The sequence below is a fragment of the Lepidochelys kempii genome, chromosome 1 (genome assembly GCF_965140285.1).
Source record: "Lepidochelys kempii isolate rLepKem1 chromosome 1, rLepKem1.hap1, whole genome shotgun sequence".
NCBI lineage: Eukaryota > Metazoa > Chordata > Testudines > Cheloniidae > Lepidochelys > Lepidochelys kempii.
The window spans coordinates 287664094-287692042 of NC_136380.1; the positions used below are offsets into that span (position 1 = coordinate 287664094).

A 27949-nucleotide genomic window follows, 5' to 3' on the forward strand; every position below is an offset into this window, starting at 1 on the left:
GGGAGAGACGTTTATGGCGGGGTGGGAGGTTGAGGCAAATCGCCTGGCTGCTGGTTACGCGCAGCCAGACACCAGGGCGGTTAGAAGAGCACAGGAGGGTGTGGTACGCATCAGAGAAGCTTTGAAAACCAGTTTCATGACTGGCCAGGCTACGGTGTGAAAATTCTGTTTGTTTCTCCTTGATGAAACCCCCCGCCCCTTGGTTCACTCTACTTCCCTGTAAACTAACCACCCTCCCCTCCTCCCTTCGATCATCGCTTGCAGAGGCAATAAAGTCATTGTTGCTTCACATTCATACATTGTTTATTCATTCATCACACAAATAGGGGGATGACTACCAAGGTAGCCCAGGAGGGGTGGTGGAGGAGGGAAGGAAAATGCCACACAGCACTTTAAAAGTTTACAACTTTAAAATTTATTGAATGCCAGCCTTCTTTTTTTGGGGCTATCCTCTGTGGCAGAGTGGCTAGTTGGCCGATGGCCCCCCCACAGCGTTCTTGGGTGTCTGGGTGTGGAGGCTATGGAACTTGGGGAGGAGGGTGGTTGGTTACACAGGGGCTGTAGTGGCAGTCTGTGCTCCAGCTGCCTTTGCTGCAGCTCAGCCATACACTGGAGCATACTGGTTTGGTCCTCCAGCAGCCTCAGCATTGAATCCTGCCTCCTCTCATCACGCTGCTGCCACATTTGAGCTTCAGCCCTGTCTTCAGCCTGCCACTTACTCTCTTCAGCCCGCCACCTCTCCTTCCGGTCATTTTGTGCTTTCCTGCACTCTGACATTATTTGCCTCCACGCATTCGTCTGTGCTCTGTCAGTGCGGGAGGACAGCATGAGCTCAGAGAACATTTCATCTCGAGTGTGTTTTTTTTTCTTTCTAATCTTCACTAGCCTCTGGGAAAGAGAAGATCCTGTGATCACTGAAACACATGCAGCTGGTGGAGAAAAAAAAAGGGACAGCGGTATTTAAAAAGACACATTTTATAAAACAGTGGCTACACTCTTTCAGGGTAACCCTTGCTGTTAACATTACATACATAGCACATGTGCTTTCATTACAAGGTCACATTTTGCCTCCCCCCACCGCGTGGCTACCCCCTCTACCCTTCCCCCTCCCCGTGGCTAACAGCGGGGAACATTTCTGTTTAGCCACAGGCAAACAGCCCAGCAGGAATGGGCTCCTCTGAGTGTCCCCTGAAGAAAAGCACTCTATTTCAACCAGGTGACCATGAATGATATCTCACTCTCCTGAGGATAACACAGAGAGATAAAAAACGGATGTTGTTTGAATGCCAGTAAACATACACTGCAATGCTTTGTTGTAGAATGAAAAGGAGTACTTGTGGCACCTTAGAGACTAACCAATTTATTTGAGCATAAGCTTTCGTGAGCTACAGCTCACTTCATCGGATGCATACTGTGGAAACTGCAGCAGACTTTATATATACACACTTACAGACTTATATACAGACTTTATATATACAGGAGAGTGCTGGCAGGACAGTGGGAGGAGGTATTGTTTCATATTCTCTGTGTATATATAAAGTCTGCTGCAGTTTCCACGGTATGCATCCGATGAAGTGAGCTGTAGCTCACGAAAGCTTATGCTCAAATAAATTGGTTAGTCTCTAAGGTGCCACAAGTACTCCTTTTCTTTTTGCGAATACAGACTAACATGGCTGTTACTCTGAAACTTGTTGTAGAATGATTCCCGAATACGTGCTACTGGCCTGGTGTGGTAAAGTGTCCTACCATGGAGGACGCAATAAGGCTGCCCTCCCCAGAAACCTTTTGCAAAGGCTTTGGGAGTACATCCAGGAGAGCCGCGAATGCCAGGGCAAATTAATCCTTTCACATGCTTGCTTTTAAACCATGTATAGTATTTTAAAAGGTACACCCACTGGAGGTCCCTTCTCTGCCTGCTGGGTGCAGGAAGCAGCCTTGGGTGGGTTCGGGGGGTACTGGCTCCAGGTCCAGGGTGAGAAACACTTCCTGGCTGTCAGGAAAACCGGTTTCTCCGCTTGCTTGCTGTGAGCTATCTACAACCTCATCATCATCATCTTCTTCGTCCCCAAAACCTGCTTCCGTGTTGCCTCCATCTCCATTGAAGGAGTCAAACAACACGGCTGGGGTAGTGGTGGCTGAACCCCCTAAAATGGCATGCAGCTCATCATAGAAGCGGCATGTTTGGGGCTCTGACCCGGAGCGGCCGTTCGCCTCTCTGGTTTTCTGGTAGGCTTGCCTCAGCTCCTTAAGTTTCACGTGGCACTGCTTCGGGTCCCTGTTATGTCCTCTGTCCTTCATGCCCTGGGAGATTTTGAAAAAGGTTTTGGCATTTCGAAAACTGGAACGGAGTTCTGATAGCACGGATTCCTCTCCCCAAACAGCGATCAGATCCCATACCTCCCGTTCGGTCCATGCTGGAGCTCTTTTGCGATTCTGGGACTCCATCATGGTCACCTCTGCTGATGAGCTCTGCATGGTCACCTGCAGCTTGCCACGCTGGCCAAACAGGAAATGAGATTCAAAAGTTCGCAGTTCTTTTCCCGTCTACCTGGCCAGTGCATCTGAGTTGAGAGTGCTGTCCACAGCGTTCACAATGGAGCACTCTGGGATAGCTCCCGGAGGCCAATACCGTCGAATTGTGTCCACACTACCCCAAATTTGAGCCGGCAAGGCCGATTTAAGCGCTAATCCACTTGTCAGGGGTGGAGTAAGGAAATCGATTTTAAGAGCCCTTTAAGTCGAAATAAAGGGCTTCATCGTGTGGACAGGTGCAGGTTTACATCGATTTAACGCTGCTAAATTCGACCTAAAGTCCTAGTGTAGACCAGGGCATAGAGGGAAAGAAACAGTTCCAAAAACCAAGAGACGTCTTAATTAGTAATACCCTGGAATTTAAACTATGGGGAATCAAACTCGTTTGTGATTTTAATTCAGAACTTCTTTAATATGATCCAACATTCTGTTAAAAGGACCAACAGTGAACTAAGAATATTATAAAGACAACGAATCATGGATACATAAAAACTGTTAAAGTGGGTGTTGGAGAGCAAGCAACAGTGGGTCATCCAACATCAGCTGCCAGAGGAGCAGATGCTGCAGCAGATTACAGTCCAGCAGAAGCAAGAACAGCAGCAGTTGCAGATATGAGAACTGGCAGTCCAGCTCCAAGCACAACAGAAGCATCTGGTCCTACAGCTGGCAGCACTAATAAAGCCCATAGGGCATCTAATACCACAGCGCTTGGGCCAGGCAGAGACAACTTCCCTGCAGGACTATCCATAAGGCTTATGAAGGTGGGCCCTGGGAATGACCCTTAGGCCTTCCTGGTTACCTTTGAGTGGGTAGCCAATGTGGAATGCTGATCAACAGAGCACTGGGCTACCTGGATGGCCCTATACTTGACTGGCTCCATGCAAGCAGCATACCGAAGCCTGGACCCCATGGACATGCTAGCCTACGCCAGAGTGAAGGAGGTCATAGTCAACCAACTGGGAATCAACTCCAAGACATACAGACAGAGGTTTCGAAAGGAGGAGTACCCTCCCAGACCCTGGCCATGAGTGGTGACCCAACATCTATGCGACCATTGCTGGTGCTGGCTGAACCCAGAGAAAGAGATGGAGGTTCAAGTGGCAGAGATGATAATGATAGAACAATTCACCCAGATTCTCACGACCAGGGGAAGAGAGTGAGTGAAATGCCATCAGCTATTGACACTGTTGGACGCGGTGACACTCATGGAAGATTACCTGGCCCAGCACTTACATGTAAGACCTGACAACTCGAGTGCTGAGATCCAGAAACCCTGGGAGTAAGCCCCCAAATCCTGGAGGCAGCTGGGCTAGGAAAGAAGACGGGACCACTAGTCAGGCCGACTCCGAAGGAAATACCCCTGGCCAGAGGGAGGAACCTGAGCCCTGACGCATCATGAAGGAGAGTCCAAGAGCTGCAGGGAGAGGGGTATGTGCCAACTGGAGGTCCCATGACTACAGAAAAGAACCCGCCAGCAGGGACCCCGAAAGGCCCATGCTTTGAATGTGGACAAGAAGGGCATTTCAGGTAAGAGTGCCTTTTTATGGATTGTAGCTATGGACTGCAAGCCCCCAAGCTTGGAAGAGAGGTCTGGGCAATCTTCTGCTCCCAGTGAGGCTCAATGGTACCCAGGCAATGGGCCTGGTGGACTCCAGGTTCAGTCAGGCTATTATCTGGACCAGTCTCATAGAATCCCCCGACAAGGCAGGGATACCCATCTACCTCCAGTGTATCCACAGGGATGTGTGACCCTACCTGGCAACCAAGGTATGCCTCGAAGTGAAGGGCTATATGGCGACATGCCCAGTCGGCCTAGTGGACACCTTGGCCCAGTGTTTCTCAAATGCGGCCACTGTGCGGCATGCAGCAACCAGGGGCTTTTCTTGCTGCCACAGCCTCCTGGGCTGTGGAGGCGGGGCGGGGGGGAGGGAAGTGGCAAAGTAGTGGCCCCTCCCTGTTGCTTCTGGATGCATTACCTTGGTGTTGGTTACTGGGGCTGCTCGCAGGGGTTAGGCCCGCTCTGGAGACATCTGGGGCACAGTGCTGGAGGAGCTAGCAGACAGTGAGTTCCCCACCTTCCCAGGGGTGATGGGGCTCAGGCTTTGGGCTTCAGCCCAGGGGTGGTGGGGCAGCAGGCTCTTACCACAAGACTTCAGGCTCCAGCCCTGGGCTCCAGCTGTGCAACAGCCGACCCTAGGCTCCAGCCACCCGGCTTCGGACTCCATCCCGGGCCCCATCCCCCAGCTGTGGGATGTTGGGATCTGGCCACAGGGCTTCGGGTTCCAACTCCCTGCTGCCTCCCCCAGCCCCCTACCCACTCACCCCATCACCCCGAACCCCCACTGCCTCCCCCAATCCCCCACAGGCTTAATTTGTCCCCAGGCTTGCTAGGGCTGAGTAAGTCTGCTGTGAAAAGTGATATTAACAAACATACAGGTATCACTTTTCACAACAGACTTACTAGCTAGCAATAAATAAATTACAATGATTTGGATGTGTATATGTCCATATTTAGTTGGTTTTCCTAAAGCTAATCAAGTATTAGACCGCACTCTAAGGCCACCAAAAAATTTGTCCTGAGAACCCTGGTAGCCCTGGGATGGGACTGGAGGTGATTTGGGGAGATCCTGAAGTGATGGAGCAGCAAACACCATGTGGAGACCAACCCACGCCCAAAAGTGAGGAGGCTTATGGATCAAGATGAGACAGAGGAACCAGATGAGGGCCCCTCAAACCTGGCAGAGGTGCCGGTGATCCAACGTGAGACTACGGAGGCTTTGAACAAGACGGGCAATAACTGATTGATGGAAGATGGGGACTTTGTGTGGGAGCAATGGGAAGACCAGACCCTGAGCCATGCTTGGGAACAAATAGTCACCCCTGAAGGAGAAAGGAAAGGAGGCCCATGGACACCACAAGGGCCTCACTTTGAAGTCCAGAACAAGCAGCTGTACTGGATAGTGAGAGACCCCCCACACCCCTGCAAACGCAGGAAACACTGCGTCAGCTACTTGTGCCTAAGAGATTTCTACGGGAGATACTGTGCCTGACCCACTCAGTGCTGCACTGGACACCTGGGGCACGAGAACACTACAATGGATGGCCCTCATATTTTTTTGGGTCATGCATCCACCAAGAAATGTGTGAGTTTTGTGCCTCATTCCCTGAGTGTCAACTCACAGGACTCAAAGTGGTGCTGACGGCCCACATCCTGATCCCTGCAGTGGGAGTACTGTTTGAACGGATAGGGATGGATCTGGTGGGACCCCTGGAGAAAAGTTCATCCAGGTTCTAGTACATACTGGTGATTGTAGACTACATCATCTGGTATCCTGAGGCCATCCCACTGAGTATGATGAAAGTGCCCACCATAGCAGGTGAGCTCATGAAGGTCTTTGCCAGGGTTGGGATCCCAAAAGAAATTCTGTTGGACAGGGGGTCCAATTTCTCATTCAAGCTGATAAAAGAGCTGTGTGAATTACTTAAGATCCTGGCCCACAAGATGTCTGTATACAATGTTAATACTTTAAATGTCATCTTAAGGCTTCAGAATTAACATCCCATTGAGAACAATGGAGACGTTCACACCTCTCAGAGCTATTGTTTCTGGTTGTGTGCAGATTCTGGAAGGCACCACTGAACTGATTCCCACTGTGCATACTTTTAAGGCATTTTTACTGCCATGAAAGCTAGAAAGGGGGTGGTGGTGGTTGTTTGTTTTTGTTTTTCTTAGGCATTTCTCTAATTATGGAGCAAGATCAGGATCTAGTATTTTCAACACATCCTTCCCTGTGATTTATTATGATCTGTGGTTGCCCTTTCAGTTTAGAGCAGAACAAAATGAAACAAACAAAAGATTTTCTATGAAATAATTTACCAGTTCAGAAAACCCAGTTCAGAATAATAATTTACCAGTTCAGAAAACCCAGAAATGTTTTAGTTTATCAGCATAGGATATTCTTGGAGCAGAAAGTGCATTTTACCAATGGATATTAACACAAACTTGTATCGTGTCATCAAACCAGGCTTTTAAAAAGTGTATTAGTGACATCTATTGGCATGAAAATTTTGTCATTGCATATTTGCATGTACCAGCTAGAGATATGGATACATTAATATATGATTATTCTAATGATAATCCTTGTGTAAAATTGTAATAAAAATGATCAATACTGCAAATGTTATGGGGAAAATCTGCACCCATTAGGATGGGGCTGAGCAGCAATAATAATATGGCCTTTTGGCATCAGCAGCAGCATAGGAAGTTTTGAAGTAACATTTTAAGTTCCCCTCCGTAGTAAAGCTTGTAGGGTAAAGGCCCAGATATTCCCCGTCAAGCTGAAATATCCTTTTCAAACTGAAAGGTCTTGTAGTAACAGCCTATTCAGCCTATTTATACAATTTCAGAACGACTTCAAAAGTGTGTGGAATAGAACTAAAGAATTCAGAGAGATGTTGATGAATTTGACTGTGCCATTTAAGAACACTTTTTTTTAAAAAAAAGGCGAAGGCAGGGAAGGTATTCCGGGCCAGATTTTCTGGTGCATCAGAACTGAACTTGTCACAGCAGAGAAGAGGAGGGAGCCATCAGACAGCTCATTACAGACATCAGATTACAGCTCCCTGATTTCTCTTGTCTGTTGTGCCCCAACTCCAGTGGAGAGCTAACTCTGCCAGCTGGTAACAGTCTCTGAGGGAGCATCTGCTCGCTGGGGTTTGCAGGAGTGCTGGGTGTCCCTCATGAGTGGAGGACTCATGTGCTTCCATACCTTGTTAAACTGGGACCAGCGTGTGTGTTTGTGATGTGGCCAGTGTAAGAGGTCCAGTGTTCTTAACTATTCACTGCTTTGCTATTAAGTGCTTGGGTTATGTAAACCATATGATGAGTGACACGAGTGTATTTGCTTAACAACCTTAACAGATTTTTTTAAAATCCATGTGTGTGTTTTTGGAATATAATTATATATAACACATTACAATTCCCCACCATATTTTTACAAACTATGATACTCAAGAGATAAACCATGTAGGTCTCCCTAACGACATGATTCTCTCACATTCTTTCTTTCATCATGCCAGGGCCAGTTCTTCAAGGGCCCAATCTCATATTCAGTTTCTCTTGTATATTAACCAATAATCACAACAACTATGTGCAAAGTAAGTAATTGTATTGAGTGTAATGAATGTGAGCTCTCCAGCAAGATGACATAATACTACTAATTAGCACAATAAAATAGTAGCAGGATCTCAGAGGAAAAACAGATCTGACTTACCTTGATGTGTCTATATAATATATATAGTCATACATCTTTTGAACTTTGTATAACACAAAATAAGTTACCATAGCTCGTTACACAGAAAGATCCACAGTCTTACCAGCAAGGAGTAAAATATTTGCATTTCACTAGTCAGTTCCCCTGCAAACCTCTCTCCTGAGTTTGTTTTCTTTTGAACATGATTAATTGTAAAAGGGAAGCAAGCAGAGGGAACGTTTTGCTCTATGTGAAAAGCTGCTTATTTGCAAGGGAACCAAGCCGGTATAAATCCCAACATTTTACAGCTTGCAGCCCTTGATCCACCAGGAGACATCTCGTCCTCTGCAGTACTTTTTCCACACCACCCTGTGTGAGTTAAAAATCATGTTAATTGATTATGGCAAGTTCATCCATTAGTGCAGAGCCCCTTCGCCCCCCAGAAAAAACAACACTTTAAATTTATGTACTTTTAACTTTTCTGCAGCGAGCCAAGCTAATATACAAGTAATTTGCTACTGGCCCAATCCTGGCACAGCGCCTGACTACTTTGCATGGCCCCACTGGGTCCTGGAGCTATGCATGCCTTATTCAATCCTGAGTCTGCCAACACTTCCTAAAAGGTTGCCACATGGTTGTCAAAGGCCCATTTAGGAGCTGCTATTCCTGCCGCAGAAGATTGGTGTATTTGTACCACTGCTCTCTACTGGATGGAATCAAATTTACTCTGTTTTGTGCCATAAGCTCTATCCTGCTAAATAGAACTAACACACATTCCCTTTTAGCTCCAGCTGGAGGAGGCTCAGATGATGTACATTCTCTCCCCACTGCTGCGTCACAGAGACATAATCTTGAGGCTCTTGGTAGTTATGGATTTGTTCCCTTGGTGTTTGAACTGGGATTTGAACACCTGGGAACCTCACATGTTCAAGAAATACATTGCTCTAAGTAGTCTCCCCCTAAGTTTACACATAGACCCATACAAGTATGTCACTATTATTAGTTCTTGTAATAGTTTTAAACACACCATGCACTCATGCCATTGGAAGCGCAAACAATTCACTTTGTACAGTTTACACGTGCTGTAATGTCTGCTGCCAGTAAGGCTAAAAAAGAAATATAGTGGTAAAAACAGTGGGAGAAAAAAAAAACATTTTCCTCTTCATTTTTTTGAATCAGTCATCTTAAAACTGATACAGAAATTAGTTTTTATTATTATTATTATTATTTATTAATCAATCAACTTCATTGCTGTGGCATCTAAGGACCAACCAAGAATGGGGCCTGTGGCGTTAGGCACTGTGCAAGCACAGATGAGCAGATGGTCCTTTTTTTGAAGAGCTTCCAATACAAAAGAGAGACAGACCCATGGTGGGAGAAAGGGATATAACACACACACAGAGTGAACAATGTGACTGTGTCAAGCACATTACTTTGCACCTACCATGACACTGGATTCCACAGCCGTTCTTGGCTCTTGGAGTCTTGCCATCATTACACCACCAGCGGCTGTTGATTTGAAAAATCCCATAGTCCATGCTTCTGGAAGGTTTGTTAGAATGCGTGGCACGTGTGTTAAGGCTGCTCTCGTATCTTGCTGCGCACACCCCTGTGAAGGTTCCGTTAAAAAAATAAATAAATAACCACACACAGATTGATGTAGTCTATCTGCCGATAAAAACTCCTCATAGCTTGATATTTTACAGAAATATGGATCTGAACACCCCATATCACTGGTTTGTAGATGATGCAAATGATTATTTTATACAAAGTACACACAGCCAGTTGTTATTCCTTTTATACTGATGAGATTCACATCCTTATTAAATTTGATGAGTAAGAAAAACCATTCTACATTCTACCATTGATTGTCATCTGAACACTGCATGGGGCCTATATTTTTGAAGGAAACACCAGTGATTTGGGGTAAAATGCTATAGAGATAGAAACATCTTTCTAAAGAAAATATTATTAACATGCAAATCAAAACCAACAAATATTACTAAGGAAAGACATGGGGAAATGTCAACTTTTCTCTGGCAGGGAATGGCTCTGCATGTAATGAATAAAGGTTGCCTTTTGCCTTAACGCTCATAAAATGCAGTTAAGTGAGCTGGAACATTTCTTTCCCGCTGTTTCCAACGGGGAGGATCAATGGTGAAAGACCAACTGCAGAGAGGGCTCCAAGTGGCCATTAGCATATTAATACTGTGTTGGCCAGTCCTGCTGAAAATAGGTTTAAACCACAGCACCGGCTGAAGTTTTATCTACACTAGTGCCCTCACCTTTGTTTCCAGGGGTGGTACTGCATAAATATTAGCAATGATGGTAAACTTTAACCAAAGCACCCTTATTCTTTCCTCATTTACAGTAAGTGGATCTGAATTAGTCAGGTTAGAAAGAAGGATTCTTTGATTTGAGATATTCAGGGATGCATAAACATCATGTGTGTTTAACTCTCTGGATTGTGGCTCAGAACACAGGTAAACAAACCTTAAAAACAAACTGGTTGAATAATCATTGATTAGCAAGGATGATACGAAATTAAGAACGGCCCTCACCCTTCTCTCTCCCGTTTGAATTGGGGTTTTGAGATGCTGCTGGTGATCCTCCCACCCTGGCCTTGTGCTGTGGTCTGCATCCCAAGTCCTGTTTCCCTGCTCTGCTGCAGTGAGGATCAAAGAGCAGAGCGTGAGAAGGGTGCAGACATCAAACGTGGGATTGTACAAAGGCTATAACTAGGAATAATGCAACGGAATGGGGGGAAGGGTCTCTCAGACTGGTGTCAGAAAAGGTTCCTGACAGTGCAATCTGTTAAACTGTGGGAGGGTTTCAGGGAAGAAGTGGTATTCCCATTGCTTGGGACATTTTAAACAAGACTGAGCACAGCTGTAGGCGATACACTGCAGGGAACCAGCCTGTGCTGAGAAGGACAGACTAGATAACCTAGGAGGGTTTTCCATCTCTAATGTCTAGGATCAATTCAATGGGTAAATCACCTGCCCACCCTCTGAACCACATGGACATCTCCTCCAAGGCAGCAGACTGACTGTGTCCCAGGCTGTAGCCCTGGTACCCATCCAGCCCAAGCCTTTTCATTGCTCTTGCCAGCTCGCACCTTTTGCAGATCTTCCCACGAGCAGCCAGGGGTAGGAGGAAAAGCCCCAGGATTAGTAAAACCTTCATGCTGGCAGCGTAGCAAACCCAGGCTCCTACCACTGAGACTAAAAGGAAAGAGAGATGCTGGTGAGACTGTAATCTCCTCTCCGCCACACTTGAACTCTCCATTTCCTGAGCGATGTGGAAACAGGCCATGAGCAGCCTGGACGTTTCTCAATACTCTTGGGCTCACTGCCCAGAAGTTAAAATCGCTTAGCTATGGGGAACGGGCTAGCTCACTCACCTGGTGTTTTATTGCTAGATCCCTGCTACAATTCTGACTCAGGACCTACAGGCCAAAGGTGGTTACCATTTGATGGCTGTTACAGTGGCTTATAAAGAGTTAATGATCAGAGACCAGTTCCTGTTGGTTAACTCTGACTGGCTTTTGAAATTCAGGATTAGCGTATGGAGTTCATGGAAGAACGAACAAGCAAGAGCCAATATAAATCTGCATGTTTCTAAAAATCCTGTTACCTTCAAAATGTTTTGTTTCAGCAGCTTTGCATGACAAACTACAAATACTTTGATAGCTGGGTTAAAAGATTATCTCATCATTTACTGTGGCATTTACAAATTCTGCTATGTATTTCGATCTGCAGTGTGGTCTAGTGGACAGAGGACTGGGCTGAGATCCAGGAGATCTACAGTCTAGTTCAAACTCTGCCTTTGGGCTGCAGGCAAGTTACTTCACCCCGCCTCAGTTTCCCCATACACAGAAAGGGCATATTTATACTTACCTCTTTTATGAACTACAGATGACATGCTCTGTATAATTGTTAGGTATTACTATTCTGATCAAGAGCTATTTTGTGACTTACAATAATAAGTCTCACTAATGACTGGCTTTCTATACCCTAAAGGAACAGTTTATAATATATAATTTTTTCCAGTGGTGGGAGACCACCTTTATTACAGGGATGTGTGCTAAATTAGGGCACTAACATTCTTTACACTGATACCAACAGGGCCTGCATAGCACATCTAAAATCCCTCTAGTACTTTGGAGACTCTGATCTGTAAATTTAAAAAAAACATGCATGAATGGGAATTTTGTCTGTATACATACTACAGTCTCAGCCCCTGAGATTTCTGTTTCTGTAACACTGTAGAACGCCAGTAGCCACGCTATAGTTAATGTTGTCACTCTATTTCCATCACAAGCCTGATTTGGGCCACTCCAGCTAGTGTGCCCCACCCCAGGAATGTCAGCTTCGAAACTGATAAAATAGGCCCGAGAGGGAAGACTTTATTAAAAAAAACCTGAAATGAATTGGACATCTTAAACGCAGAAGTTCAGAAACAAACATTATTCGGGGGAGGGTGTATATATATTTGTCACTCTGAAGTAAAAAAAATTTGGAGATCACATTTAGGTGACTGAGTACATTGTATGCTAGCCAGAGTTGAGTCTAGTTTGGGCACCTCAACTATGATTTTCCACACTTCCCAGTGTATGAATTTCCCTGAATTTCACGAGTTTATCTATTTCTTTTGGCTAGTGATAAGGTGCTTGTAGGGATTTATTGCACTGGAGTTGCTGAAATGTACCGTCAGCATTAACTTCACCTGAACATATTTTTCCCTAGAATAATCCTTTCAAATGAGGGGATTATGAACTCTGATCAGATGTTGTAACATCCCAACATCTAAAGCTAAAAACTATATTCAAATGGACTAGAGACTCCTTCACTTAGGGTTTGTTCTTTATTATTATGAAAGCAAGGATGGCCCAGTGGTTGGGGCATTGGCTTGGGGAGACGGGGTTCAATTCCCCATTCTGCCACAGATTTCCTCTGTCATTTGGTCTCTGTGTGCTTTCGCTCCCTACCTTGTGGGGGTGGCATGCAGTGCTCACATACTTCGATGATGAGAGCCATTTAAATGCCATAGATGGATTATATGTGCTACAGTTTCCACATAAACACAGCTAAAATGCTCCATTCTTAGCCTCCAGGCCTAGATTTGTACCTTACTAAATTTATACATGATAGGAAAACAAAACCCACCCCAGAACACTACTGTATTGTTTTTCATCTTAATCAGGAGAATTGTGCAAATATGGGCAGGGAAGAGAACAACACTATGAAGAAAGCCCTTTTCGGAAATCCTAAATCGGTATTTCTAACTCCTTTTACAGTAAGAAAGAAAAACATACATTGTTTCATTTCCTCATTCATCTGTCAACAGTTTGATTTTAACAGAGCACTGTGAAGTTTGTCAAGCTGGGTGTAAAAATATATGTCTGTAGTCCCATTTGTGTCAGTGTAATATCAGGTCCAATACTGTCTTCAGTATGACAGGTTTCAGAGTAGTAGCCGTGTTAGTCTGAATCCGCAAAAAGACAAGGAGTACTTGTGGCACCTTAGTCTCTAAGTACTCCTTGTCTTCAGTATAAATCACAGGTTATTCCTGGATGGGGAGAGGACAGGATCCTTCAAGCCATTTTTGGACCAACAAGATCTTTCCTTTCACATTTTTTCTTCTACCTACTATTCTAAAGACTTGGGAGCCCTAGGCCCAGATCCTGTATGGTATTTAAGTGCTTAACTCCCATTGATAGCTATGGGGCTCTCCCCAGAGGCCATCAACACCAGTGCAACCAAAGGGATTACTGGTTCAAGATGCTTCCCCTTTCCTTAAGTCCCTGGCAGTGGGGGCTAAGCACATGTTCTGCACAGCATTGCTATGCAGTGCTATTCCTTTCCCAGGCTGGCTGAAACACTGAAGACCAAGGGCCAGATGCTGAGCTGGAACAAATCCGTGACTTCAATGGTGCTACACCAATTTACATCTGCTGATGATCTGGCCTGAAGTTGGAGAGTTCTTTTCCATACAAAGTATGGCCAGCCAGGAGAGCCCTAAACAATGTTGTTCAGGAATTCCTAACTTCATGAAGTATGAAACATGTCAACCATGGCAATTTAGTGAAGATAATACCCCAACCCTGTCATTTTAAATGTTGATTTGGGGGGTATTTATAGTCTGACCTTTGAGTCTTTGTATGTGATAGACATTTATATTGTGTTTTTCTCCAAAAAGCCAAAGCACCAGACTAGTTACAAAACTGTAATCAGAGAACATTGCATTCACTGTTGAATGCAACCTTTAAACACTGTACAGCAGCACGACAGTGAAGAATTCTGTGTTCGTTGCAAGTTCTCGCTGAACGTAGACAGCCAGAATGGAATCACCCCACTGGAATCTGACTGGAGTTTAAACCATTCTTGCTAACTCTTCTTAAGTCTTCAGAAGCAGGGCTGTGCTGCCATTTTTAACAGTGGGCTCCCTCAAAAGTGTGCCATTCCCAGGGTAAAATACTCCCCCTTACCCTCCCCATGCCCTCAAACATAAAACTTCATTTCTACACCCTTTCCCCCAACAAATAATCCTCAACGACAGAAAACGCCACCACCACCCTTTTCCTGGCCCATCACCTCTTGACTCACTACGTTTTCCCCAACCCGCCATCTCATAGAAGGCTCCTTGAGGTGGTTCCCCTACCTGGCAGCTCTTCCTGACAGAAGTAGCAATGATGGCAGGTGGTTGTCCTGTGGCCTCTGATGGCAGCAATTCTGGTAGGTAGGGGTGATGTCCTGCAGCCTGGGAGTTGTCCCTTCTGTGTTGATGGTTGGTTGGGAATTGAGTCCCCTTTGTTTCTTAAAAGTAGATGGCTCTTCTCTGACATGAGGGGGAGGTGTGGGAGTGGGTCTCCGGTGGCTGTTTGGGGTCAGGAAGGGGGTATCTCCTGCCTGTGATGGGAGTCAGATTAGAGAGTGGATGTTCTTTGTGTGGTGATGGAGGGGAGTAGGGCTCCAAGCCCTTCCCATACCAGCTCTTCCTATTCAGGCGTTAGAGGGAAAGGGGAGGGTTTCTAGACGCCCATGCTGTGCAGCTGCACTACTCTGGTGTACCAGTTTACCTCCCACCCTAGCACAGTGGCCAGCAAGGATTGTGGGATGCGAGGACTTAGCAAAATGCTAGAGGATGCAGGGGGGGAATTCCCCTGAACAGCGCTCACACCAGGCATTTGGGTGTGGCTAGCACAGGATAAAGAATGGATTTTTTGGTTTGTTGCCAATTTTGAAAAATGGAAAAAAAAGTTGGTTTTGGGTCAGAAAGAAAATGAAAATTTCCAGCAAATGAAAAAGTAAAACAAAATTCATTTCTGACCAAACAAAATGTTTTGTTTTGATTTTAACTCTTTTAAAATGTTCTTGAATTTTTTAGCTAAAATTAAAGGAATTTTTGAAACAAAAATGAAACATTTAAGAGTCTTTTCGATTTTTTGTTTGTTTTTATTCAAAATGAACAATTTGGTGAAATCCACACGAATTCGCAAAACACTTTGGTGTCACTGAATCCGCATTTTTCCCTGAAAAAAGTTTTGGCTGAAAAATGTCACCCAACTTCAGGTGCAGGAGCTTCCTGAGTGAGCATCATCAATCAGCTGGCTGGCTCCTAGCTTCAAAGGGGGCTAAACATTTTAACAAGCAGCTGTATCATTCTGGAGGACCAGTGAAATAAATGCCCTCTCGGGTCACTGAGTTATCTTCATTATGAGCACACCAGCAGGCATGATGTAAGGATTTTGGGAAGAATTAGTAAGATGACTATTCAGGTACACCCCATCCATCCACCCACTTATACTTTATTTATTCATTTTACGTCAGTACAGTGTGTGTATGGGGGACAGGAGAGGATCTTTAGAGATGAACCAAGCTGTTTATTCCTTTCTACCCTAGCAATTACTGTACATCAATTTATAGTCTCCAGGTTATTTGTGCAATTAGAAGGCCTAAAGACTCACTTTTTATTTTAAACAAAAGCCAAAATTCTCCCTCCTGGACCTGCAAAGCCACCTGCTTTTAACAAAGGGCTCCCACAAGCCCCTGCAGATCCCCTCCTGCTCATCACAACTGCATTGTAGAAGTTATCAAGAGGGAAACAGGAGCTTCGGGCAGGAGAAAACTGGAGGGATAGGCAGCTGGGTGCTTTTTGCAGCTTGGGCAGTAACACGTTGGAAACGTGGGGTAAGGAAATAGGCTGGAGGTTTCTATTAAAATGATCCTCATTAAAATAATTTACAATGTTAATGCTTCAAACGTCATCTTAAGGCTTCAGAATTAACGTAATATTAAGAACAATGCCGCTGTTCACACCCCTCTGAGCTACTGTTTCTGGTTGTGTGCAGATTCCGGAAGGCACCACTGAATTGATTCCCACTGTGCATACTTTTAAGGTATTTTTACTGCCGTGAAAGCTGGAAAGGGGGTGATTGTTAGTTTTTTTTTGGTTGCTTTTCTTGGTTGTTTTCTGAAAGGTCAGGATTTTGACGCATGGTTCTGCAGCAAGGTGTGGATTAGAAATAATAAATATGGTTATAGCCAAGCAGACAAAAAAGCATAAATGACCCCTGAGAAAACAGACTAATCTCCACCTGTCACCTTGAGTTTTCTGTAGAGTTGTACCAAATATTGAACTCAAAAATTAATAATACCCGAAACATCTTTTTTTCAAGCTAAACTGAAGCTTCTGTATACATGAAACGTGTTAATGTCAAAGTTGAGCATGTGAATTTCTTGAAGTGTTTGCTAGCAACAAACATTTCAAGGCACTTTTTCTTTTCCTTAAGTGGATTGTTTGGCAATAGTTAGATGGTATTTCTTCAGCTACCCTTTGATCAGAGCCATTTCAATTCACATTTCTCTGGAAGGAGAGTGCATTTCATTTCTCTCTCTCTCTGAAATAGTCAGAAAATAATTAGTGCCTATTAGTCTCCCATGTTTTGAGATTCTAGACTGTAATTTCATGGCCTGGGAGCAGCTTTTTCCTCCCCAGCAGTTGAGAGTCTAAAGAAGCCTCATATTATAGGCATAGTCACTCTCCGTATGGCCCTGAGGCTACTGCTCTGTAGAATTTTCATACTACTTCTACTACTATTGGTGACTCACACTGATCACGGTGTCCCCTGGGGGGGGGAGAGGGGAGAGAGAGACGACCTCCTGAAAAGGTTTCTCTTGATCAGATGTGGCATGAGAAACAGTCCTCATAACATGAAGAAAGTGAAGAGCAGCAAGGACAATTCTGCATTCCCAAAAGAAGAATGTGCCTCTGTCTGAGCACTATCACCAAAGGACCATAGCCAGAAGGCTTGGCCTAGGGGGCTACAGGATAAATTCCTCAATATTGGCTCCCTTCCAGCGTGGCCATTCCACATCCAAACCTCAGAATGTGGCTGCCCACAGACATAGGTGTAATTTACCAAACATAATAGGAAGACCAAGCATCTGGGAGGCTCTCCGAACCAGAAGGTGGGGCTGGTGGTGCACGTAAAAGATGCTGCTTTCTTTCAGACTGGGAAAGAAGGATTCTTCTGACACGTTAATTCATCTACACATAAACAAGCTCCTCCCTCCCCCATGGGAATCATGATAGACCGGCGCACACCGATGAGGAGTGGCAGCCAAACATTAGTACCCGTGAAAAGACTACAGGTGGACACTACGCCATGCTCCAGGACAAAAGCTGCATTAGTGCAAGTAAGGCTATTGCTCTGATGGCCCAACAGGAGCAGCAGCATCACACCAACATGCTGCTGCAGCTGTGGTTCCATTCCCCCCTATTATTTTCACTGATACCGGAGTCTGCCGCACAGAGCATTTACTGTGAAGTTACTGCTCTTTGCTCTGGCTTGCCTAGTCTAAATAACATCATGCTCACCCCACCTCCCTGTTGCTTCGTGCCAAAAATGTTGCCACTCAGCTACCGGGTGATCTCATTTATTGACTAAAAGAAGGATGTGAGAAAGATCAATTCATCTCACAATGGCCACATGAACCAGCTGTCACACCATTAAGCATCTCTATGGGAGCTAACCCAGTTTGGTCAGCTTTGTGGAGGCCGGTCAGCCCCAGGGGGAACTGCAGCAGCATTCACTAGAATGGCTTAATGTGCATGTGCAATTTCAGAATAACCACAGTAGCAGATAAAATCTGTTGCATAAGCTGAGTGGTAGGTAAATTCCTCAGCCACCCCGGATCCACAGACTATCCTTGAACCATGGGGTCAAGGTGGTGCATTACAGCAGGTTTGTCCATAGACCCTGTTTTGCAGACTCCGGGACAATCCCAGCTTCTCTGGCAATGGAGGGATCCTCCGGCAGCAGAACTGATGCAGTTCAACTGCATGGGAAGGAAGAGGATTTGAGAGGTGCACTTCATGCCCAGCGCAAAGCCCTGCTCTGCAGGGATAGGACCACAGCATCCACTGATGTGCATCACAGGATCCTCCCCACAACAGGGACAAGGAGAATATAAAGGCGGGGAGGCTCTTCCAGCCATTGAGCTGCAGTAACTGCCACTGAGTAGCAGAGAGGGGAGAATTTCTCCCCACAATTGCCTGTGCATGGCCTGGCTATTTAAGACTTCGGTTAAAAAGTGCACCACTTCTCCTTCTAGTTCCTCATGCTCAGCTGTGAGCGAAGGGGGGTTCACGCATGCTTCAGTGCACGGAACAGTCATTTCTCCAAACCTTTGCAAAATAAGTATTAAATTCAGTGGTGGCAGGTGACAGAACGAGGAGCAATGGTCTCAAGTTGCAGTGAGGGAGGTCTAGGTTGGATATTAGGAAACACTATTTCACTAGGAGGGTGGTGAAGCACTGGAATGGGTTACCTAGGGAGGCGGTGGAATCTCCTTCCTTAGAGGTTTTTAAGGCCCGGCTTGAAAATGCCCTGGCTGGGATGATTTAGTTGGGGATTGGTCCTGCTTTGAGCAGGGGGTTGGACTAGATGACCTCCTGAGGTCCCTTCCAACCCTGAGATTCTTTGGTTCTATGCAGTTCAGGGAAGCTCAGCTTCTCCTTTGGCCCCACAGTAAAGTGATCACGTTCCTCCCCTTCTACCATCAGCACGCTACCTTAGACAGAAAAGCCAGGTCACAGCCGTATTATCGCATTGCTGTGGGATGAGGGCATCGGGAGAAGATTGGTGAGAGAGACTCAATTTTTTTTTTTAAACTACTCAAAAAACTTTGATAATTAAGAGATACAATGCATGAAATGGATGTATTGGTAGGTTTGAATGCTACCGCCAGCATGAAAGCTCCTCGTAAAAGCTACTGAAATGTAGTATTTGAACCACACCTTGTTCAGTGCGGACTGGGATTAAAAATGGCAAGATCACATGAAAAATGACAGACCGCTCAGCAATAAGTGTCAGGAACTGATGGAGATACTAGCATTGGGCTGATGAAAAGAGAGAGGAAAAAAAGGACTCTGTAGAGAAACAAGGCCTTAATTAAACGGAACTTCTGCACAATGAGACTGAAAAGTGCTGCTGGCCGGTGCACGTTGCAGCAGGATGTGATTCTGTAACCGCTACGGACCAGACTGTGTCTCATATGCACAGCTCCATGGTGGGAGGTGGGACAGAGCAGCACTGCATCAGGGAGAATAGCAGGTGGTGCTTGGGCCTCTCGGGTTGCCAGCCCTCCAGGAAAGTCCTAGAGTCTCCAGGAATTAAAGATTAAACTTGAATTAAAGACAAAATCGTGATGAAACCTCCAGGAATTCATCCAACCAAAGTTGGCAATCCTATTGGCCTCCCTGGCATGGAGGGGGAATATATGCCCCACTCCACAGGCAGGATTAGCATACTCTTGCTGCAGCTGGGCAGATTAGTTTATCAGCAGGCAGGGGGAAGGGCAGGAGAAAACAGGCCAATGGACTTGAGCCCCTTTTGGGCTGCTGCACATGATCTCCCACCCTTGTACAGCAGTTAGGCACTCTCCAGCCCCTAGCAGCTGATTTAGAAAAACTCTAAGATCTGCAAATAGTTTGAGTGAAATCATCCATCTACATTTACTTGTAAAAAACCAAGGCCCTCAGCCCCCCAGGCTTGATTTTAATGATCCAGTAGGCCTTTCTGTGTATAAAGCAAATATGAGGTACTGTGACAGACCCAGACCAGTGGGGTCAGGAGTCTGGTCGAAGGCAGATATACTGGCCACCGGATGAATAGTTTTCTGATCCCTGAGTGACCAAGCAGGGGCTGCACTAGAGCAATCAGGCACCTGCTAGAATCAATTATGGCAGGCAGACTAAGTAGGACACCTGGTTTAAAAAGGACCTCCCATCAGTTAGGTGGGGCATAATGCAAGGAATAAGAAGGCGTGCTGCTGGAGGATTGAGGATTACAAGCATGATCAGGCCTCAGGAGGAAGATCCTGCGGTGAGGATAAAGAAGGTGCTGGGGGGAGGCCAGGGGGAAGTAGCCCAGGGAGTTGGAGTTGTAGCTGTCACGCAGCTGATACAGAAGATGTAGACAGCTGCTATCCACAGGGCCCTGGGCTGGAACCCGGTGTAGAGGGCGGGCCAGGGTTCTCCCCATGCCCCCAACTCCTGATCGACACAAGAGTGGTTGACCAGGTCTGTGAGCAACACCAGAAGGGAAGGTCTAATTTGGAAAGGGATCTGGCCTGTCCCCGACCCACTAGGTTGGACAACAGAGACTGTGGAGATTGTTCTCCATTTCCCCCATACTGGCCGGTGATGAGGTTAGCTGAGTGAACAGCAGGTTTGAGCCTGTAGCAGAAGCAGCCAAACTGAGGGCTGCCGTGAACATCTGAGGTGAGCAAACCTGCCAAAAAGCGCAGGACCCACCAATGCAGAGGAAGAACTTTGTCACAGGTACAAACTGGCAAGTGGCTTGGTATTTTGTGTTTGATTTAAAGGCATAGTGTAAATAATATGCCCAATGACTCCCGGGGAGAGCAGTAGAGATACATGGAACAAGAAGCACACAGGTCTCCGTTATACAGTGCAGTTAAACCATGTTCAGCAGCAATTCAGCTGCTCAGTTACTGATACTAGGCATCACAATGGGCAATTCTCCTGGACAAGGCTAGTCTGTTCGGTGTACAAGTAGGAACGTGTGGGTGGCTCTGTTCATTTGTTGTCCAGTACGCTCTTTGTTTGCTGTGACCCAGCGTAATCATGAAACACACAACTCCTACCCTGAGACAGGGACTGTAGTGGCGAAAGAAGGATAATTTTAAAGCTCTGTACTCTTAAAGGGAATTTTGAATATGAAAGACTTATTTCTAGGGAAAAGTAAATATTAAGAGGTCAGTCATGCACTAGGATGATACAATCCAGAGAGGGATGGTGAACTACAGATTGATTATTAAAAGCTACTGCATCGTGTTGTTTGACTGAATGCTTGTTTGTGTCATAGCATTACCCTTAAGAGCTAGAACAATAGTTTCTTGCTCTGGCAGTCCTCCTTGTGTTTAGGAGCTCCCTGTAACAGAGATGCAGACAGAGGCTGAAAAGTTCTACACCTAAGAAGGCAATATCAACCCTAACCCTACACTTGTTGGGTTCTGACGTTCAGGAGTTGGTCTATCATTTTGTTGTATCTTCGCTTATAAATAGGAAAACTGAAGACAGTGGGTTTCAGAATTATTTTTACATTAACTTAAGTGTACTTGCTTAATGAGAGGTAATTGGAGTTGGTTTTTCTTAAATAAAGGAGGAAGATTTTAATTCATTTGTGTGTGGGGGATTATGAATAATTTCCCAGATGTTGGTCTTGCATGATGAGCTCCATGTGGGTAGACCCCAGCATAGCTCACTGCAGGATCAGGGCCACAGAAAGAGAACCAATCGGAACAGGTGCAGAGCCCTCTCAAAGCAAGGCTTATGCACAGTTAGAGATACCACAAGTATGGCTCCGGTACTGAACTTCAGGCTGCCAGCTTTTCTGATAGGCTGTGATACACTTCAGCAGATTATTACTTAGGGATGGGAGGGCTTTTTGTTTTGGTGCCATGCCAATGGTCTCTCTTTAAATAAAGCGATTTTAACTAAGCCTTGCCTGGCTCTTCAATGAGGTATCAGAGCTGCTCACAAATACTAAGCCAAACTTGTTAATATTATGACCATAAATGCTGAATTAAAACAACAACCTGGCTGTAATTAAGTTTTATTTCCAGATTCATTTGGAATAAAAAGCATAATTAGTTTTTCAAGTAACTTCATTAAATGGGGCCAGTAGTTAAAAAGTAGGGGTTCATATTGGGGATCAGTCATACACAATATGATTTTCTCTGGTCTCCAAAATACAGTACAATTACTGCCAATCCATGGAAGCAATGCTTCCAGCTCCAGAAGGAGAAGACAGAACTTTGTTCATAGAGAAAATTGGTGTAGATGGGAGATTCCATTTATTTTAATGCCAGTAATAAGACATTCTTTCATGCAAGAATAAGCACTTCCAAGCACTTTTAAAAACATTAGTTCACATGTTATTTCCAAAAGTTTATTCTAAGACACTAAGTTGGCTGTTTTGTCTTGATCACCCTTTTCTGTTACCCATTCGTTTCAAAAGCATGTACTGTAGAGGTAGCTGTCAACTCCTGTGTTGTAAAGATTCCAGGAAGACCAATTCACAAAGGTGAGACTGCAGTTTTAATCACGTACAGGCACCAATTAGCCTTTTGAGGTGGGAGTCTGAGACTTGTACAGCTTGACCCATAAATGGTCCCTGTTTTATCCCCCTTTCTGCAGGGTGAAGAGCTGTAACACATCCAGGTAAAGCCACACATTTCAGTGAAGCACAATCTGAAATTTGTAAAAGGTGATGGTGGCTAGTTCTGTTTCTGTCACTAGTGAGCAGATGGTAAACCAAAAAAGGGGATGCCTCAGTGTTCTAAGCACCAGGTTTGAAACATATAGACTCTCAAACCTCAAGTATGTATCCCTAGAGGGCCAACTCTTTCAAACTGTCTCCTCTACACACGTCTACCGATCCCATGTCATCTTCTGTAAAAGTGTTTGCCACAGTAGCCTTAGCTAAAAACTTCATTTCCTGCTGTCTATGCAGTTCTGTACCTTGGAAAGCATAATTCAGGGGCAAAGTGATGCTTGTTTGTATCTAGTTTGCACATCATTTCAGCATGAAAGATACTATAAACATACTCTGAAACATTATGCAGATAAACCTGAATGAACCTAGTGCTCAAAAGGTGACAGCTGCTTTTTACAAGGTAGGCTAAGAAATAAGAACTTTGTATGCTTTATAAAGGCATGAAAAGGTTTTACTCTTGTTTTGGGTTTTCGAAGGTGAGTGGGAAGGAGAGAGAAGAGGAGGTGACGGTCAGGTTGACTTCTTAAAACTGGGATAGATCAGGAGTACCAAGGCCATGCCTCCACTACAGCAGTAGTTACAGTTAAAGCACTGCAGCTATGCCACTGTAGAGCCTTAGAGTAGGTGCTCCCTACAATGAGAAATGGGATTGTTCCATTGCTGTGGTAATCCACATCCCCAAGTCACAGTAGCTAGGTCAATGGAAGAATTCTTTTGTCGACCTAGCGGTATCTAAGTCGGCTTAACTACAGCGCTCAGGGCAGTCAATTTCTCACACCTCTGAGCATGGTAGCTATGTCAACCTAATTTTTAAGTATAGAACAGGTCCAAGCCTGGTTTTTGCTGGAGTAGCTCTTGGGACTTTACAGATGAGTGTCAAATGTGTAACACTGACAACATTTCTCCAAAACACTGACTAAAGTCTGACAGGTGTTAACAATTTCAAAAAGTCCAATTAAAAATCCCTTCCCTCTCGGTGCTCAACTTTGTCTCTTCTGAAGCCACATTTTCACTCGTCTCATCAATATAATGGCTTTTAAAGCAGAAAAGACTTGAATTTAATTGCAAAAATGCCGGTTTAAAAAAAATCATATAGGTCTCCTTTCTATGTAATAAAACCCCCAAGAAAAATAAGGGGAGTGCATGAGAGGAAAAGTGGGCACAAGTTCAGTGCTCCCCCTCTGCAACTCAGTGATCTTAATTCTATAAAAGCAAGTATCATTGTGGTGCAGAGCTATTTATTGTTCTTTAAAAGCAAACTATTTTAGCCACTAGATGGCAGCAGGAGGCTGTTATTTTAAAATAGTCAGAAAGTAGGGGAATATTTGGACTGCATTTTTTTTGTTCTGAATATTATTAGGGGATTATCTTTGTTACAAAAGTGACCTGGTGCTTAGCGTGGCAGAACTACTGCTGAACAAAGTTTTTGGAACTGGTGCTTCACGTGGTTTGACCTTGTGTACAGTTGCTGCTGAATAGTCCTCAGCATAGGTTCAGCTACACCCACTGTTAACATCCATCATTCACAATGGGTCACTCTCTGTAAAGTAGACAAACCCTCCTGATGGGGAGCTTCTCTCTTCCAAGTTTCCCCAACTGGAGTGTCCCTTTGAACAGATGCAGAAGTGCAAGACGTGCAATGAATGCAGTCTGAAGGGAAGCAGTAAGGAATGTAGTGTTTTCCTGTGACTTATTCAGCAGTGATGAACAGAACCAGCAAATAAAACGGCAGCAAGTTCCCATCAATGGGTGAAGGGAAGAACTACATTTGGAAACCATCTGCAACTACTCTTTAGCTTTACTCCAACAGCAGCAGAAAGCTTCTGTAAGTATATTGGGAAAAATGTCTTTGGACAGATTCTGGAGGTCTGGGTCTGCTCAACCTTTGCTGCACCAATATAAACGCACCCGGATTAACACCTGCTTAATGGAGCTGTTTTTCTAATCGGGCACATACCAGGCTGTGTATAAGGAGGTGGTAGGGGGGATTTTTATGGCTCAGTATCTGCTGCAACTCAACCTGATCGAAAGAGAACTCTATTCTTTCCTCCTCAGCCCTCCACTCTTCCTCCTTCAACCATCCTCCTCATCTCTCAGGTTTACATTCTGTACCTTCTCTGACAACTCCTCACTACCGCTCCAGGCTGTCATTAAATCATGATACTTCTCCCCATTTTGGACATCTGACTTTTCCTTTCCATCCCGACAGTTAAAACTTGTTCCCAACCTGATCTCCCACCTCAGGCACTCTTACCAACCCTCTGTTGCCATTCTGATACCTTTATCACCAAAACCATCCCTCCAAGCTGTCCAAGTGTCTGACAAAATTATCTTCCCCCAGTGCTTATTGTTCTGTGTCTGTTTCCCACACTGTTACTACTCCTTGGCAGACTGTCCCAGTAGCTGATTCTTGTACAGCACAGAACACTATTTCTAAAATAAATAAATAAATATAAAAATAAAAAATCACCAATTCCCTAGCTATGTTTTCAGGTAACTTCTATGTAGCCAAAATATATGTGAGAAATAAAATAAACAATTTATCATGCCTTAGAAAATGTAAGACCCACCTACTTTATTAATACCAAAGTTTGGATAGACTATTAAGAGAAAGGTATTTGCAAAGCCAAGCTGATTAAAAAAAAAAAAATCATCTATGAAAGGCCAAAAGGGGACCATTGTGATAGTCCAGTGTGCCTTCTTGCATAACACAGGCCATTGGACTTTCTTATATAAGTCCTGCATCAAGCCCAATAATTGTTCTTGTGCTAAAGCATCTCTCTAAAAAAAACAAACCAAACATTTAATCTTGATTAAAACATTTCCAGTGGTCTGCCAGAAACCACATCTTCATTTACCCTGCAAGAAACAAACTGAATTGTCAGCTTTGTACAGACCCCACATGAGTTGTGCGCTCTACAAACGGCTGGATTCATTTTGTCAGAGCAGGGCTCCTGATGAGTGTCCATGCACTCATCCTTTTAAATCATTTCAACCAGAGATCAATCCAATTTGAGGGTCCTTGATTAATTTTCCACTTTTTTTCTTCCCTTTTGCAGGCCGAGGCCTTGGCCCTCTGCACATTTTCCCTGCGTCCTGTGGGGTGGATAAGGCCAAACTGCAATACTGCTTCAAACACCACGTGTTCCCTTCTGATAGCAACAGCCCTGAGAGGCTCTGTGGGAAGGTGGACAGAGGAACACAAGTACTCTTTCCCCCTCCTCCCCACCTCCACGGAACAGCTGGGAGCCTGAGGGACACCACCTAGAAAAAAATTAAGCCTCACATGCATCAAAGGGTGCAGGTAAGGGAACTTCTGATAAAATCTAGGGCCTGCTTCTATTTAGTGGGTTTTGAAGCTCCCTCTGACTTCCCTGCACTGCTCTTCCAGTGACAAGTGAGGCAGGAGGAGAGCTGCTCTGGAAGAGGGAGTTCAAAGTGGTTTCACTGAAGCTGACAGAGGTCATCAGGAGGAGGAGAGATGATTTTGCCTCTGCAAACAGGCTGCCAGAGGTTTTGTGGGGGGCCACTACTCTATATTTGTGTTAGAAAACAGAGTGACAGGTCATCTCCACAAGAGCATATAAATTGCTATATTGGTAAATGGTTCATCTATTCCAGCATCCTGTCTTCAAAAGTAGCCAGCTTCCAACAGCCATTGCTGCTAAAAGAACTACTAAAGCAGGGTAAGGGAGTGTTCTCACTTTCAAAGGAAGTAGGGTCCCATCATCCCTCTTGAAGCCCTCCTTTTCTGCACCGAGTCCCCTTTTTTTCTAGAAAAGTGAATAAAGGCTTAGATAGGTACATAAAGGGTTAAACAACGTGGGTTAAAAAAAAATACACCTTGCCGTTTGTGTGAAGTGAACATTCTGTTAGCAGTTGTGGGAAGGCCTTGTAGAACGGGGTGGGCAAACTGCGGCCCGGGGAGGCTGCATCCGGCCCTTCATATGTTTTAATCGAGCCCTCAAGCTCCTGCTGGGAAGCAGGGTCCAGGGCTTGCCCTGCTCCAGCACTCCAGCTCAGGAGCGGGGTCTTGCCCCTGCTCTGTACATGCCGTGGCGCCATGTGGCTCCCAGAAGCAATGGCATGTCCCCCTTCTGGCTCCTATGCGTAGGGGCAACCAGGGGCCTCTGCACCCTGTCCCAAGTGCCACCCCCGCAGCTCCCATCAGCCTGGAACCGTGGCCAATGGGAGCCGCAGGGGCGGCACCTGCAGACAGGACAGTACGCAGAGCCACTGCATAGGAGCTGGAGGAGGAACATGCCGCTGCTTCTGGGAGCTGCTTAAGGTAAGCGCTGCCTGGAGCCTGCAGCCCTGACCCTCCTCATGCACCCCTATCCCCTGCCCCAGCCCTAATCCCCCCTCCTACCCTCAAACCCTTAGGTCCCAGCCCAGAGCACCCTCCTGCACCCCAACCCCACCCCAGAGCCTATAACCCAAGCCAGAGCCCTCACCCCCTCCTGAACCCCAACCCCCAATTTCTTGAGCATTCATGGCCTGCCACACAATTTCCATACCCAGATGTGGGTTTGCCCACCCCTGTTGTAGAATGTGGCTTAATTGTAAAAACTGGACTTGGAAGATAAGAGAAAAAGCCTTGCAGAAAGGGAGCCTAGTTGTAAATCTTGTCTACTCCAGGCCGAAGAAAAGGGTCCAGCCTTAAACTTCCCCAAACTGATTCTTAGCTATTGGTAATGACAATGCTTTTTTGTTAAAAGGTATAGAAGTGTACACTCTGAAAGAGTTCATTACTAGTGCCTGCTTCACCAAGCTGGAGCCAGCCAACATGGGTTTGAACACCCCTGGGTCTAATCCTCTTGTAAGTAGCAATCAAATACTTATCAATGTTTGTTACTTTATGGATATAGTAACTGTTTATTAATTGAGCTTTTAGACATGTTTAGCACAACTGTATACCATTCAGCCTTTAGATTAAATAAAGGAATGTATGGTTAAATTGGTACCGTGATATCCTAGTAATAATTCCAACTCTGAGATTCAGCACAGAAATGTAAAAGTTAAATTTCTTCATGTCCAGCAAAGCTTTAATTAATCAGAAAACAAGAAGCTCTCTCTCAATTCTGCTTTTGCCTGAAAGGCCCTCAATTCCCTCTGGAACAGCTTTTTAAGGGGAGCAGTGGGGGCAAAAACCTAACTGGCTTCAAGACTGAGCTTGATAAATTTATGAAGCAGATGGTATGATGAGACTGTCTACTATGGTATATAGCCAATCTGCGACTGCAAGCAGCAGTATCTCCAATGGCCGCTGATGGAACACTAGATGGAGAAGGCTCTGAGTTACTAAAGAATTCTTTCCCAGGTGTCTATCTGGTGAGTCTTGCCCACATGCCCAGGG

The 27949-nt window shown here is 45.1% G+C and overlaps 2 protein-coding genes and 1 long non-coding RNA gene across 3 annotated transcripts in view; 1 reads left to right on the forward strand and 2 right to left on the reverse strand.

Annotated features, from left to right (window-relative positions):
• Positions 1 to 220: 220 nt before the first annotated feature.
• On the reverse strand, positions 221 to 14500 carry LOC140905126 (uncharacterized). The gene is made up of 4 exons (XM_073327821.2): positions 10903 to 14500; positions 10346 to 10449; positions 9229 to 9393; positions 221 to 929 (listed from the first exon to the last, which is right to left on the reverse strand). Exons 1-4 carry the CDS (start codon positions 11097 to 11099, stop codon positions 409 to 411), a joined length of 987 nt encoding a protein of 328 aa, XP_073183922.1. The 5' UTR covers positions 11100 to 14500; the 3' UTR covers positions 221 to 408.
• Positions 14501 to 14630: 130 nt separating this feature from the next.
• CPSF6 (cleavage and polyadenylation specific factor 6) overlaps positions 14631 to 27949 on the reverse strand; it is an 81813-nt gene continuing 68494 nt past the window's right edge. The window contains exon 11 of the mRNA XM_073327815.2: positions 14631 to 14695. The gene's annotated coding sequence lies outside the window, so the exon portion shown is untranslated. The remainder of the gene's footprint in view (positions 14696 to 27949) is intronic.
• The window catches only part of LOC140905128 (uncharacterized), a 30711-nt gene continuing 26335 nt past the window's right edge, over positions 23574 to 27949 (forward strand). The window contains exons 1-3 of the long non-coding RNA XR_012156762.1: positions 23574 to 24418; positions 25653 to 25897; positions 27312 to 27412. This is a non-coding gene — a long non-coding RNA (uncharacterized LOC140905128). The remainder of the gene's footprint in view (positions 24419 to 25652; positions 25898 to 27311; positions 27413 to 27949) is intronic.